The sequence below is a fragment of the Arachis hypogaea genome, chromosome 3 (genome assembly GCF_003086295.3).
Source record: "Arachis hypogaea cultivar Tifrunner chromosome 3, arahy.Tifrunner.gnm2.J5K5, whole genome shotgun sequence".
NCBI classification, from domain to species: Eukaryota; Viridiplantae; Streptophyta; class Magnoliopsida; order Fabales; family Fabaceae; genus Arachis; species Arachis hypogaea.
Window position 1 is genome coordinate 126,368,975 of NC_092038.1, and position 14,789 is coordinate 126,383,763.

The following is a 14,789-nucleotide window of genomic DNA, read 5'->3' on the forward strand; positions in this document are numbered from 1 at the left end:
GATCTAGTTGTTAGTTCACTAATCCATTTAAACAAGTATTGGAAATTCAAATTTTGTTTGCAACAATCCATTAGCTAGCGACAAATTTCAATTTTGACAAATTAATCTTTGATTTACCAAGTTGAAAAATATGGCAAGCAACCAAAAAATTTGAGAAGTTTATGTTCTTCTCATTACGACGTTAAACTTATGTAAAAAATAACACTTTAAAAGTAATATACATTTTATTTTTTATTTTTTTTGGACCCTTCAATAAAAGTTCAATATAAATGTTGAGCATGCAAAACCGTGAAATATGTTACAAGAAAAGAATAATAGTTACATGAATCTTTCTCATTTTCTTAATCTTTCAAGGGACAAAGATATACTTTTTGTATTAATCTTTAATCTTCAATTTTTTCTCTCTTCTCTCTAAAACTTGATACATATCTACTCTATTGATCCACCAGCACTGGATATGGGCGATAACTTGCAAATTAATAGAAAACTTCGTAGCATGTCACTAGTCAGTAGTTCCTCAATGATTTGCAATTCAGCTCTCAAAAGTTTTCCAAACCTTCACCTTCATTTCTGCCCTGAATTTAAGATTCCAAAATCATTATCACTCTCCAATATGAGCATGCTCAATCAATTCAACTAGCCATGCACTCTTAACATGTAAGGATGTTTAGGAGGCATAGGCCCTTTTCAGTTTAAATTATACATTAGTTTATCATTACCCAACAATATAAAATCTCCAATATGATCTCTGTTGTAAAAAATGGTGCCTGGTGTATTTCATCAACAATAGTTAATGAGAAATAATTGGCCACTTCTATTTAGTCACTTTCTATGTCTGTTTTATCATGCCTCAAATTATTAGGATATGCCCTATCATAATTTGTAATTTTTGCTGATTCTTGAATTGAACAGAAAGTACTTTGCCTCATCTTACCAATTAGTATTTCAATGTAATCCAACAATCCCAACCCTAAGAGACGATTTCGCAGCAACTCAATGGTAGTATCGTAAGACGATATTCCTTCATCAATCATCATCTCGAAGTACTTACATGCCTCCTCTAGCTTTTCCTTTTTTTTTGCATAAACCATGAATCATGACAGACTATGTAGACACAAAAGAATAAAACTTATTGTCTCTCATGCTTTCCCAAACTTCAATCGCTTTGTCAAACCTTCCTATCCTAATCAGCAATTTCAGCACCATATTATATGTATGGCGATCAGGAAGACAGCTATCACATTCACCATTCTAGACGTCAACTTTAGAACCTTATTGACCTCACAATGGTCATAGTGGTAAGCGAGTATCGCATTGTAACTCCAAGTGTCCAGTTTTACTCCGCTCGAGTTTCAGTGAGAAAAGGGAGAGGAAGGAGACACTAGGACTATATTTTTTAAAATTTTCAGGTCAGCTTGATAAATTTTAGTGAGAGATTAAGCTTGAATTCGGGGTTGGGCAGGGATAAGGGGTTAGGGTTAGAATTTTTTTTAATAGGGACCTAATTGTATTTTTAAATTATTAGGGATTAAAATGTCTGCAGAATAAAAATTCAAGGATATATTTACTTTTTAATAAAAAAATTTAAATATAATTTGGTTTAGATTGTTTAGAACAAATCGGATCTAATAATTATAATACAAACAATAATTGGGTTTATTATTTTTGCTATAATAAATCGATTTTATTCTAATTTATTAAAAAATAGCTTATTAACCGGTTTAATAAAGATGTCCAATCATATTATGACACGTATACATGTCTTTAAAAAAATAGTTTTTGTGCTTTATTAAAGTGGTCTCTTATATTTATATATAAATATATTCGTGGTTGATTTTAGTAACTAATTTTAGTGTACGAATAGCATTTTATTTTCAGAATAATTACTTGGCATAAAAAGGATAAAAATTCACATATCAAATTATATATTTATATGGTATCTTTTAATTATATTTACATAACAGTTCCCTTCTATTGAAATGGAGAATATTTCAGGGATTAAAATTTCATTTTAGAAAATGTGTATAGTAAAATAAAATATTCATAATTTATTTTTTAAAAGAGTAAAAAATTATTTCTTATCATTTATACTATTAAACAAACAGGATTTTTAATTTTAATCTGCAATATATTCTGATTTATAATATTTATAGGAATATAAATTATTGAAAATATATTTTTTACTTCTAAAACAGCCATCCACAGCATGTATTAAAATTTAATTATTTGTAGAAATTTATATAAATAGGTAAAAAAAATCAAAAGTCAACAACATTTTTTTTAAAATGAATATTTATGTGTAGTTTATATATAAAATTAATAACTAAAAACTATTAAATAAATTGATATATTTAATTAAATTATTATTGAATAGTTTTTAATTACCAATTTTATGTTAATACATTTTTTTTTGGTAATAAATGTTAAAGACATTATTAGCTGAGTTTTCACTTTTTCTAATGACATGACATCGAATTCGTTTTTGTCGCATCCAAATTGGACGTTGTACAACTCCGGAACTCTATAAAAACATAAAAAATTGGGCCTATCAACCGTCCACCGCATGTGGTATAAGTGACGCAAACCACATATTAATCGGCCTTAAGTTTCACGCCTATAATATTGGGCTTTACTTTTACGCAACCCTCGGTATCCAGTTTATAGACGACAATATTTGGCTTAAATTTATTGTATATAATGGGCTCACATTAGACTCTACCCAATCAAAATCCCAAATATTGGGCAATCACTACCATCACCTTCACACCCTTCCTGTTTTTTTTTTTTTTAATTTTTAGTAAATTACATTCTTTTGTGCTTGAAATTTAATAAAAATTTTAAAAATTTTATTGTATTTTAATTTTATACCAAAATTTTTTATTTACATTAAATATATTTCTAATAGTAATTTATTGGATAATAACAAATCTTTAAATAAAATTTTATTTCGTAATGAATTAGTTTTTTATTTACCCGACTAAAAAATAACGTAAAATAAAATAAAAAAAAAACAGTATCAGTTGGAAGCTATTCTGCTATAATCAATCATTCCAACAGCTAAGACAATATTCAATTCTAATTACATGGAATGGAATAGTCCTTTTTGTATCTCTATTTTCAACTTCCAACATTCCTGCTCCGTAAGCAAAGCGATGGCGGGAATAAGTTGTTATTTTTGGTAGATATAGATATGGATATGAATATACTCATGTGACTTCTCTCTGTTCTTCTTAGCTTGTCAACAAACAACAATCATTAATAGAACTTACCTTTGTTGACTACTAAATCAAACAATTGAATCCAAAACAACTACCATAGTCAAAATAAAATCAACCCACCTAAAAATACACGTGATCCATAGGGCGACAAAAATAATCACACGGTTACTATTATCTCAAATCAATTTGCCAGGTGGCAAAAGCTACGCCGCTGATAATGTAGCAAATTTTGGGCCCCACAGAATTATTACCCGCCAACTTAAAAGATTCTTGTGTGCACACTCAGACTCAACAAAACAAACTTTTCTATCTTATCTTCCTCTGTTTATTTTATTTTCTCTCTCTCTCTCTCTCTCTCTCTCTCTCTCTCTCTCTCTCTCTCTCTTGCACTTTTTCAAACCCCTGCATTTGCAAAACCCAAAAGGGTGGTGCCTTAAAAAACCGAACTTTCTTTACGTTTTGTGGGTAGGGAAAGTTCGGTGCAAACAATTACAATGGGGGAACAACTGGAGAAGCAAGAGAGGGCGGTGCTTATGGTGGAGGACGAAGAAAAGGACGGGTTGTTGGAGGGAATGGCGGTTTTGGACTTCGACATGCTGTGCTCCTCCGTGGCGTTGAGAACCTCGCATCGGAATTGGGGGAAGCTTGGGAGGGTTGTTGGGAATGATGATGATGATGAAGAACAAAATGGTGGAGAGTTTGGCGGGGTTTTGAGGATGTGGGAAGGTGAACTCCTTGATTGTTTCGATGATCGTCGCATTCTTCTTGAATCCACATGGTAGGTAATTTTATCACAAAAGTTGCAAATTGTGTACATCAACGTACAGCTTTATTATTAACTTGTGCCCGGATTTTTGTAACTATTGTTCTATGTTTGATTATTGTGTGTTCTTTTTTCTTTCATGTATGATGTTAAAGAAGGTAAGGTTCATCATGTTGAGGGAAATTTATCATTTTTCTTTTAATTTTTTATTTCTGTATAGATAAGGTATATATAGAGTACTCTGTTTGGAGATTCTCATGCTGTATTATGTCATGTCTGAAATGTTTAGAATATTTGGTGTTGCAGCTGTCCTTGCTACCGATTTGGGAAGAACATGAAGAGAGCTGGTTTTGGTTCTTGCTACATTCAGGTATGCTTAAGTTTGAACTTTGGGGAATGATTCAATTTCAATGTTAGAATTGGCAGTTTTTGTTCATGTTAAGTAGGTCTCTGAAATTATTGGAACTTCCCTGTCTAATTTTGCAGGCAGCAATGTATTTCCTGCTTGCCATTGGTGCCTTCCTTAATTTTATTGCCTTTGCTGTCACGAAACGGCACTGCTTTCTCTATCTGGCAGCTGCCTTCATCTTCTCTGTTGGATCATATTTAGGATTCTTCCGGTCACGTATAAGACATAAGTTCAACATCAAGGTGACCCTTTTCTCCATTTATTTTATTTATCACCCTTGCAATTTTTATGCCTTGAGAGGTTTTGGTCTTCCTTTTTTTTCTTTCTTAAGAATGACAATTATTATTGGATTCAATTATATTTAAAGGTGAAATTATTAGTAGTGTAGCTAGAAACCCATTGTTTGGATAACGATGGAACCTTGTTATAACAAGCTGGCATCATTGATTGATAATTTGTAATCCATAAAACAGACAAAATTATGCTGTGGTGGTAACCTGCTAGTATTCCATCATATCTCATAAATAAAATATACACAATTATGTTCTGGCCTTTATCTTTTCTCCTTTTTTTCCTCTTTAATTGGTATAATTAATTTGAACTCAATCATGGAGGATTATAACAGCAAATTTTATAGACATATTTTTGCATACATGAAGGTTTATTTTAAAAAAGGTTGGTTGACACATAATTTTGAGTCGTGTGATTTCCTCATATGAGAACAAAAAAGCAAGACTATACATTACTTATTCATTTACTTTTATTCGTTGTTGTGTCTTGTGCGATATAATTTGACTAACTAATGCGTTTCTTGTACTGAAACCTTCTGCAGGGTAGTGATAGTTCCTTGGATGAGTGCGTCTACCATTTTGCTTGTCCTTGCTGTACATTAAGTCAGGTCATTTTCAAAATTTTATCTCATTTCAATTTGGTTTTCCTGATATATTTTGTTGTGATATGGGAAAGAAACTATGGAATATGGACTATATTTGCATCCGATTAAGAGAAATGCTCGGTTTGCATCGTATACTAGGTCAACTCACACCTCCACCACCATTGAATTGACTGTATCGTAATAGGATCGTGAGTTGTTCCTTTGTATGATCCAAAAAGAGTACACTTGTGGTTACTTATATTTAAAATTAGTAATGATCATAACTTATATGGTTCTAACTTAAGATGCGTAATTGGTATCAATCTTAATATTGAATATTGGTATCGTTTGTAATATGATGCAGGAGTCTAGAACCTTGGAGATGAACAATGTTCAGGATGGAACTTGGCATGGTCGTGGTGACACAATATGCATCGATGGCTTTGGTGGAAAGGGCAAGTTAAACCCTCCTCCTCTTATTACAGTCGAGTCTATCAATGATAAAGGTAGCATGGAAAAGAACACAAATTTACACAATCCAGCTTGAATTCAAGTGCACGTGGGGAATATTTGAAACAATGGTTCTTCACCTGAACTGAATCCTTATGTGTCTGCATGACATATTTCATTACAAGTTTCTCACGGATGTTCTCGCTCGAGCGAAGAAATACAGCGCAGATTCCATCGGTCCTTGAAAGTTTGTACTCAGGACTCAGTGGTAAGGAGGCATAGAGAAAGAATTTCTGTGTGTGTTCTATGTGATTGTTTCAATTGGTTTCAGATAGAGATCAATGTTCTGTTCCAATTTGTCTCAGCAGGGTGAGCTGTTAAATTTGCACTTCTACTCTACATACAGCTTCTGTGTTTCGTTCTCAACAAACAGAGTTTAGTTTTACCAACCCTTTGTAATATAGTTTGTCTTTCTGAATTATGAGTGGTGTTGTATATCTGTTCTACATCATTGTTGTATATATATTCAACGGATTAAGTATTTTTAATGTTAAACTTGTACATACACTTGAAGCCTGAAGAGCTTAGTTCCTCTGGTTAAGTTTTTTGTGTCGAGTTTGCTATACTAGTGAATTGTTATCAATCCAAGGTGTTGTACATTTCAGTTTGTGCTGTATATCTTAGTCTTCTTTGTAGGAATAATTACCCAAAAAAAGTTCAAGGATAAAAACATTCAGCTGTTTTTGTGATTCCTAGCTCAACAACGCCCACAGATTTAATAAAAGATCAGCAAAATGTTCAACTATAAGTTTGTCAAACACTGAATGCTTTCATTGAGAGTCGAACTCAAGACCTCCCGCTTACTAAACGGGTGCTCTAACCAACTGAGCTATGAAAGCTTTTTTGGTATTACTTGAAACAGTTAAAAATAAAAACAAAATATTTATTGTCCTACTTTGGTATTTTTGATTCTATATACCAAACCATTTGCAGTGTTCAAGTAACAATTTATTTACTAGATAAAATCTTCAAATGATTCATTTCTAATATTTTATCTTTTCTTATGGTTTTTACCTATGTATAAATATGCATCCATTCCAAAAGAAAATGACTCAATTGACCTCAAAAAGCCCAAGAGAGTCGAGACGAGTAGATGTGTTCTATTATTTTATCATTGATTTGAGCCGAAAAAGAATAATAATAAGAGATGTTAGAGTATAATTAGAATTAATTAGTATTATTTAACATATCCAAATATTTATTATAGGATATTACGTCTTTATTATTTCAATTCTCTTAGCACCTATAAATATTTTTCTATATTGTATCATTTTACACAACTTGAATATTCAAAAATCTTTTTTCTATTGCTCTCTCTTTTCTAACATGGTATCAGAGTCATGGTATCTTCTTTAAAAATGATAAGTTAATTTTCTTCATATGAAATCATCGTATGTTTTATACTTTTCTTCCGTGCTATTTTTTTTCTTTTTTTTTTTTGTCAATGCTTTGATGCTTTTCTGACCTCACCAATTATCTCATCCACTACTTATTTACTTATTCTCATAGAGAAACCATATGCTTTTAGTTACCTTCTAATAGTTTGTCATCTCTTCACACTTTATCACTTTTCAGCAGTTTTCTGACCGTTCGCCATCTTTTCAGCAATTTTTTGGCAGTTAGCCATTCTTGCGACAGTTTTGTCTACGTTCTCTTTCGGCAATTCCGTCTGCGTTTTCTTTCGGTAGTTTTGTCTGCCCTTCCTTCCAACATTTCTGTTTGTGTTTTCTTGTGACAGTTTCGTCTACGCTTCCTTCCGGGCTTCCGGTAGTTCCGTGTGCGCTTCCTTCCAACAGTTCTGTTTACGTTTTCTTTAGGCAGTTCTGTCTGCATCCGTTCTATAATTTTATGTATTTTTTTTATTTAGTTATTTCAAATAAGTTTCAAACTCAAGTTGCCACTTGAATTTGAAGGGAGAATGCTAGAGGACAATTAGGATCAATTAGCATTATTTAACATATCTAAATACTTATTATATGATATTACGTTTTTATTATTTTGATTCTCTTAACACTTATAAATACTCTCCTGCACAACTTAAATATTCAAAAACCTTTTTTCTATTTCTCTCTCTCCTTTTCAACAAGAGAAATAAGAAAAAGAAATTATTATTCAATAATGCTTCAGCCTTCAGGGGCATTGAAAATAGACATGAATGCATTATGTGTGACTTCTTTGCAAGAAAAAAGGTGGGTTCATAATTTTGGTCTGAATGGAGCATTTTGAGTTAAGGCTATGTCTCCATGATTGAATAATAATTTCGTTCTGTCCTCATCAAATGTTACTCGAATTTGAAGCAATTGAACAACATATCATAAGAATACACAATCAGCATATTAGTATTTAGTACAATCGCAAAAAGTAATCAATAAATTACTTGAAAGGATGATTGAATTTAAATAATATGATCTTCTAGATTCTCACAAGATATAATTGAAGCTCCAAGTAATAATTGATGGTTTGAGCTTTAAACTGTGACTTTCATTTCCTTCCATTGTTTCATAAAAATAGTTTTAGTTTAGTGCAAACAGCATTACAGCATGATTTGGTAATTAACTATTAAATATATTCTTTCCGCTACGTATCTTTGTGGCTTTTTATTATGTGGTGCATGAAATGTGGTGAGATGATGAGTTGATGACTTGCAAAGCAGACAGGCATATCCCTTAGCCAACACTTCCCATTTGTGTTTTCATAAAATTTGTTGTTTTTTAATAACAAAATACAAACGTCGTTCCTTTACACAAGTTGAGATTAGGTCAAAAGATTCCCAAGCTTTTGTTGCTTTCGGAAATAGAGTACGAGACAAATACCCATAATTGATGAGAGATGGTTGAAGAGACTAGAGCGATATGTTTGGATAATGGGATAGGAAAAAGAAATATAAAAGAGAATATTTAAAGAAGGAGAAAAAAAACAAGTCTTAATATTTTTTTTTTCAATTCAAATGTTTATGGGCATCTCCTCCCTAATCCATATTGACAAGAAAATTCAATTCCTTCACAAATAGTTAAATTTATCTTCCTGAACCAATATTCGCTTTAGAAATTGAACTGAAATTTGACTGAAGCGATAGTATATTTTCATCATCACAATGCTTTCACTTTAAATACTTCTAAAATGTGTAACAAAAAAAAAAAAAACTGAAATGTCATTTTTCACATTGACAAGTTTTTTAACTGTTGTCACTGCAATAATATGATTTTGTTGGCTTTAATATACGAAAAGAACAATGCTAGGAGTCAGTAATTTTTGTAATTGCATCAATGATGACTTGATGGTGTGAGATTGGTGTGACAAGTTTTTTTACCTTTTTCTGCTGGTTACATACTGGCCAAAATTCAATAAAACTACTGGTCCCCAAACTTTTCCATACAAAAATAATACAGCAAAACAAATGTAGCTTAAAGCAATACTCTATTAATCAACAGATTTGTCATTATTAATATATACAATTTGAGCAATAAAATCCCTTGCTCAAACAATTTTATGAAATATATATCACACTTGGCTTTTTTGTGCGTTGAACAAATAAGTAGCAAAAATCTGAGAGTGCATACACACAAAGATTAAGCATCCATTTACATGACCAAAAGTAAAGTAGGTCATGCTAAAAAAAAAAGGTACATCATTCATTTAGGGAGTTGGCGACCCGACCCGACCCGCCACAAACTCCGAACCACCTCTCTGTGGTTCATCCCCACCTGTCATTACCATTGCTGGGTAACCGGAACCAGGCACTGCCTGATACACCTGCTGTTTCACACCGTCTTGAACCACAGCTGCTGTGGCAGATGCACTGTATGGATGGTGCATCGGGCTTACATGCCTCAGACCTGCGCCATATACTTGACCCGAACCCGGAACCAAATGATGGTACCCGACTGGAACCTGACCCGGAACCACTGCATGATACGGTTGTTGAACGTATGGATATGGAGCCTGCATATGAACCGGAAGAGTTCCTGGTTGAACCGGACCGGGAAAATAGTAAACCGGAACCGGTTGAACAGAATGGCCCGAATAGGAGGCATCCGCGGCGTAGTGCAGAACAGTGTTACCCGGATACGTGTTTGGTTGCGGTTGAGGTTGTGGAGCCGGTTCAGCTTCGATTTGAATCTCCTTGGACTCCACTTCAGGAGCCGGGTTCGCCGGTTTGGTTTTAACTGGTGGAAGGTTGGGGATAGATGGCACGCACGGCACTGATGATGTGGAGGAAAATTGAGACGCAACTGGGGCAGGAGAACCCGGATCCGAATATAGACCGGGTCGGTCCTTATGTCGTAATTCGCGGTTGCTTTGCGTTTCTTCGGAGTTGTCCAACCCGAAGAGGTAATCGGGAACCTCCGAGACCATGGAGGAAGCTTCGGAGCGGCCTCGCTCGAGGGCTGAGACGCCACCGTTGAGGGCATCGAGGAACCAGCTCTCGCGTTTAACGGAGCCGTTGAGGAGGGAGCTGATGCTGCCGGCTCGGGAGGTATCGTCGGCGACGGATGATTCCGGAAAGAGGAAAAGGCGAAGACGAGCGGATCGGGGATTTTGATTGTGTGCGACGCGGTCGTACTCGTCCATCATGTTCTCGACGTCTTCGTCGGTGGTGACAGAAATAAGCGCGTCAAGGTCCTCGTTGGGAAGCTGGTACTTGGCGGTTATGTTGGTCATACCTGCAGCGAATGAAATCACGAAAGTGAAGAAGAGAAGAGAAGAGAGAAAAAGGGAGAAAAGAGGAGTTGGAGAGTGACCTGATAGCTTGGAGAGCTTGAGGAGGAAGGCGGGGAAGGAGATGGAGCGGTTGACGGCAAGTATGCGGGTGTCACCGCCGACGTAGCGGAGCTGGTTGTCGTGAGGACGAGGGAGGATCTTGCCGCCGAAGCTGCACATGAAGCGGACGCGTTGAGGGGCGTCGTGGAAGTTGTCGGAGCGAGGGGAGGAGGCGACGGAGTCAGTGTCGAAGTCGCAGGTGGGATGGAGTGGGTGTGACGTCATTGTGATATCCGGCGTTGAGAGTGAGTGAAGTCAGACACGTAGGTTCCCTTCTGTCATTCCTTTACGCACCTTGCATGTTCTACCACTATATATACAAAGCTCCCTCCTTCCCCCCCCCCCCCCCCCCCTCTCAACACTCTCAACTTTCAAGTAGGGGTTTTTGTTTCAGTTTTAAATTCAAAGTCCAAACAACTCCAAACCATTTATTCATTGTTTTTAACATTAAATCATTTTAATTCTAACATTAGATTAGCTTAGATTATATTTTATCTTTAAAAATTATCCAAATTAGATTAAAATTTTTTATATCTAGCTACTTTTTAAAATCAATTTGATCCAGTTCAAATCAAATCGTGTCATGCATTATTGTCATCTTATTATTAAACTTAAGATTAAACTTATAATATATTTAATATTATTTATATATTATTTTAAGGTATTTGCATATTATTATTTAATTTCTTATTTAATATTACTTTAAAATTTATTTATTCAGTTGAAGTTATTTATATTAATACTATTTTTTTTAAAACTGAATAAAAAATTTAAAAGTAAATAATCATTTCTGATTATGAAAATTTCAAATATTGCCAAAAAATTAAAATTGTACTCATGAAAAATTAATTTCATATTATAAAATTATCCAAACATTAAAAAATTACTTAAAAATTTTAAAATAATCTTCACTTTTCCATCATCTAGGTGCTGCTAATGAAGTTGATCACAAAAAAACTTGTCAAAAAAAATTATTAGCAGCATAAAAAAAACATAGAATTACACTATAAAATTCTCCGCAAAATTAGAAAATAAACAAAAGGAACATCATTAAAATTATCAACTCCATTTAAAATTGAACAAAATATAGCTCGAATTAGTTAATAGAAATAATTAAAAAAACAAAAAAAGGAAAAATAAAAATTTAAAACCCCAATCAATTGGTTGCTACTTTTAGTCCATCCTCCAACATGATTATTCTCAATTGAACCATCTTCTTTCTTTTGCAGAAATCAAAAAATCATTGGAATAAATACGACCACTTTGTTCCTCTATACTTAAATCTTTGGCTGCCATTGTTGAACCTGTTTAGTAGTGAAGGTGTTAAATGATTATTTTGGTCACTCAATCTTTGAAACGGAAGATTGCGGTGACGCATTTTGAAATCCCACTCGTATTCAGAACCGTCACCGTCTCTAGCGCAGAAAAAACCACTACATTTGCCTTCCTCAGTGACGCATCTCCAGTCCTACTTGCAAAATCCAAATACCAACTGAATTGACCCGAATTTTAGCCGAAAAATGGAACTTTCTTCTCTTTTCCCAAAGTTTTCACATTGAGCTTCAATGACGAGTTTTTCGAGCTTCACAAGGTTGCAAAGCAAGCCTGGATTGTCACTGGAGGTTATGGAAATAACTCAAATCAGGAAAAATGGAGTCCATTGTTCATCGGTTCCAAAAATAACAGTGATAAAGGTGGACACATGTGAAAAGGGAAGGGATAAAGAGGGACTGCAAGCCTATGCTAAGAGAGGAAGGAGAGAAAAAGAGTAATATGACGATGGTGATAGGTAAAGTCAGGAAAGAATAATTTAAAATTTTTGGGTAATTTTTTAGGAGTTGAATAATTTTATCATAATAAGTCAATTTTTTAGAATACAACTATAATTTTATTATTTCATTATCAATTTTGTTAGCGTTCGAATTTATTTACTCAAAATTTAATCTAACCCACAATAATTTAAATTGAATTAAATTGAAAAATATCATCAAACTATCTCGATCCTATTAATACCACTAATTCCAAGTTTCAACCGTTGAAAATTACTAATTTAGAATTATATGCTAGGATAAAAATTAGATTTTTTTATGAGGAGAGAAGAGTTAAAAATTCAAAAATTGATTTTTCTTATGTATTTTAATATTTCATTATTTTTTCTTTAAAAGGTACTTGTTAGCAAAGAGCAAAAAGAATTTAAATTTTTAAATGTTGGATTTCCAGTACTTCAGAAAATCGATACTATAACACCTTTATTTATCCCTATCACCCTATCAATTACTTTATCGGGTGAGATTTAAAGGGTCCGAGCAAAACTTGGTATTATAAGATCGAGTCTATTTTTCACTATGAGAAATTTTTGAAGATCCTATCCGTGCCATATTCTGATGAGCAGGATCCTTTGAAGACAGAGGCAAGTCCAGAGCATACTTAATGACACTGGATAAGGAAGAAGGAAATAATACTAGCTAAGCTTTCAGAGAGAGAAGAGAGATTTAGAACATTTTTGTGAAATAGGGAAAGTGGATATATTACAATGTTCGTTGAGATCTTATTACAACTGGGGTAAGCTCCTCCTTTTATAGAGGTCTCAGATGACAGCAATATCTTACAGAATTAAACAAGCCTATTATACAATTCAGCTGGAAGATAAGGATAAGCCTTATCTCTTTCTAACTTTACCTAGACAAGTGACAGAGATCACTTTATTTTAGTACACTCAATAATTATACATAGTGGGGACATTTGTTTTAATAGATGAACGACTTAAAATAGTCTTCTGGAAGGGTCACATCGCCGTCTGAAAAAGATGATGTATCATCACAGGCCAAGTTGACAGCCCTAAGATCCATATTCGGGTCTTGTAAATAAGTAAGCGGATCTTCAGTATTTTTTTCATTAGGATCTTGGACATCTTACAAATATGGGTCATATGGGTTTGAGCATGGACCTTCAGTGTCATTGGGTATCCATGCATCAATTCTGGTTGGGTTTGGTGGTAAAGCATATACTCCACCACTTATATCTTCAGAACTCAGATCTTCATCAAAATTGCTGCTTGCTGCTGGGATACGTCTGGATGTGCTAGGCTGATCAGGATAATTTTGCCCTATTCTTGGACTATAAAAAGAGTACTGTCCAAATTGATTAATTATTCTTGAGGTTATGAATCTGGACTAAAACTTTTAGAGTGTAATTGACGGAACATCCGTTTTAAATGAGAGTCCTTCGACTACATCTCTTTCTCCATATATTCCAAGTTGTCAGAGTTGACAAAGGTATTTGGTCAAAGTATTCAAGACTGTCTTCTCATCTGTAGACTACATAGTAAAGTATGCAACAATATCGATCCTGTTCATGGTGTGTGGGTCACCACTAGTGAAGTAACTTCTCTGTAGGGTGACAAAACAACAAAATTTCTGTTTTGCCTGGGAAGATTTGTCCCATAATTGATGGCGGTCAAGCATGTTGTATAACATTCATCTCCATGCATCGAGTAGAAAATACATAGAGAATAATCGGACCAAATGAGATTGTGCTTGAGTGCTATTACACAAGATATGGTATATGGAGAAGAGTGGCACTATAATGGCACATGTGTATATGGAAGACAGGACCCAGATATACCCCATCATTTTTTCTGGTATAGGTCCTTGGATTATTGGGATAGTGTAAAAAGGAGTATCCATATTGAAGTACCTTGGGTTCAGATGGATTTGGCTTATGACAAGAAGCTGGTATAGCCAGTAGAACAGGGTTTGTCTGGGGTCTTGTTTTGAGGGGAAAAGGGCCAATCTTTCTTCTGTATGGGCTCCCGTGAAGCAGACAATCAAGAAATAGAATGGTGTATGAAGAATTATGTGTACTCATAGAGCAAATGTATAGGACTGGTTTTGGAATTGGTTCTTTGGTAGGACTAGACAGAAAATCAGCAAATGTGTTTTGGTGTCCCTTTATGTGTTTCACCTCAAATTTATAACGGGAAAATCAGTCTTTCCATCGCAAAAGTTGAGAGTCTGGCAGAATCTTTTTCTTGATTTTCAGCATTGACGGAAAAGAGGAGTTATCCATCTCCACAGTGAAATGATAAAAATTGAGGTGGAAATTGAATTTTTCTATCCTGTGTTTAACAGCAAGAATTTCTTTGTAAGTGGCATGGTAGTGTTTTTCTGATTCTTTGAACTGTCCACTAGCATGCACACAGTAGTGTCTTGTCCCATCAATTTCTTCAAGTAACACAGTTCTCCAGAATTTATC

General features: G+C 34.3%; 2 protein-coding genes and 1 non-coding gene across 3 annotated transcripts; 1 reads left to right on the forward strand and 2 right to left on the reverse strand.

Annotated features, from left to right (window-relative positions):
* Positions 1-3,492: 3,492 nt before the first annotated feature.
* LOC112791369 (uncharacterized) lies at positions 3,493-6,357 on the forward strand. Its single transcript, XM_025834176.3, has 5 exons — positions 3,493-3,996; positions 4,288-4,351; positions 4,468-4,632; positions 5,223-5,288; positions 5,629-6,357. Exons 1-5 carry the CDS (start codon positions 3,713-3,715, stop codon positions 5,809-5,811), a joined length of 762 nt encoding a protein of 253 aa, XP_025689961.1. The 5' UTR covers positions 3,493-3,712; the 3' UTR covers positions 5,812-6,357.
* Positions 6,358-6,539: 182 nt separating this feature from the next.
* Positions 6,540-6,613, reverse strand: TRNAT-AGU (transfer RNA threonine (anticodon AGU)). Its single transcript has one exon. It is a non-coding gene; the product is annotated as a tRNA-Thr (tRNA).
* A 2,561-nt stretch (positions 6,614-9,174) lies between these two features.
* Positions 9,175-11,059, reverse strand: LOC112791370 (uncharacterized). The gene is made up of 2 exons (XM_025834177.3): positions 10,517-11,059; positions 9,175-10,438 (listed from the first exon to the last, which is right to left on the reverse strand). Exons 1-2 carry the CDS (start codon positions 10,758-10,760, stop codon positions 9,411-9,413), a joined length of 1,272 nt encoding a protein of 423 aa, XP_025689962.1. The 5' UTR covers positions 10,761-11,059; the 3' UTR covers positions 9,175-9,410.
* Between the last annotated feature and the right edge of the window lie 3,730 nt (positions 11,060-14,789).

Excerpts from the sequence above, each read along its gene's own strand:
- LOC112791369 (XM_025834176.3), top strand. The coding sequence starts at position 3,713 with ATGGGGGAACAACTGGAGAAGCAAGAGAGGGCGGTGCTTATGGTGGAG. Across the intron at positions 3,997-4,287 it reads ATTCTTCTTGAATCCACATG|CTGTCCTTGCTACCGATTTG; the intron begins GTAGGTAATTTT and ends TTGGTGTTGCAG. Across the intron at positions 5,289-5,628 it reads CTTGCTGTACATTAAGTCAG|GAGTCTAGAACCTTGGAGAT; the intron begins GTCATTTTCAAA and ends AATATGATGCAG.
- LOC112791370 (XM_025834177.3), bottom strand. The coding sequence starts at position 10,760 with ATGACGTCACACCCACTCCATCCCACCTGCGACTTCGACACTGACTCC. Across the intron at positions 10,439-10,516 it reads CAAGCTCTCCAAGCTATCAG|GTATGACCAACATAACCGCC; the intron begins GTCACTCTCCAA and ends CATTCGCTGCAG.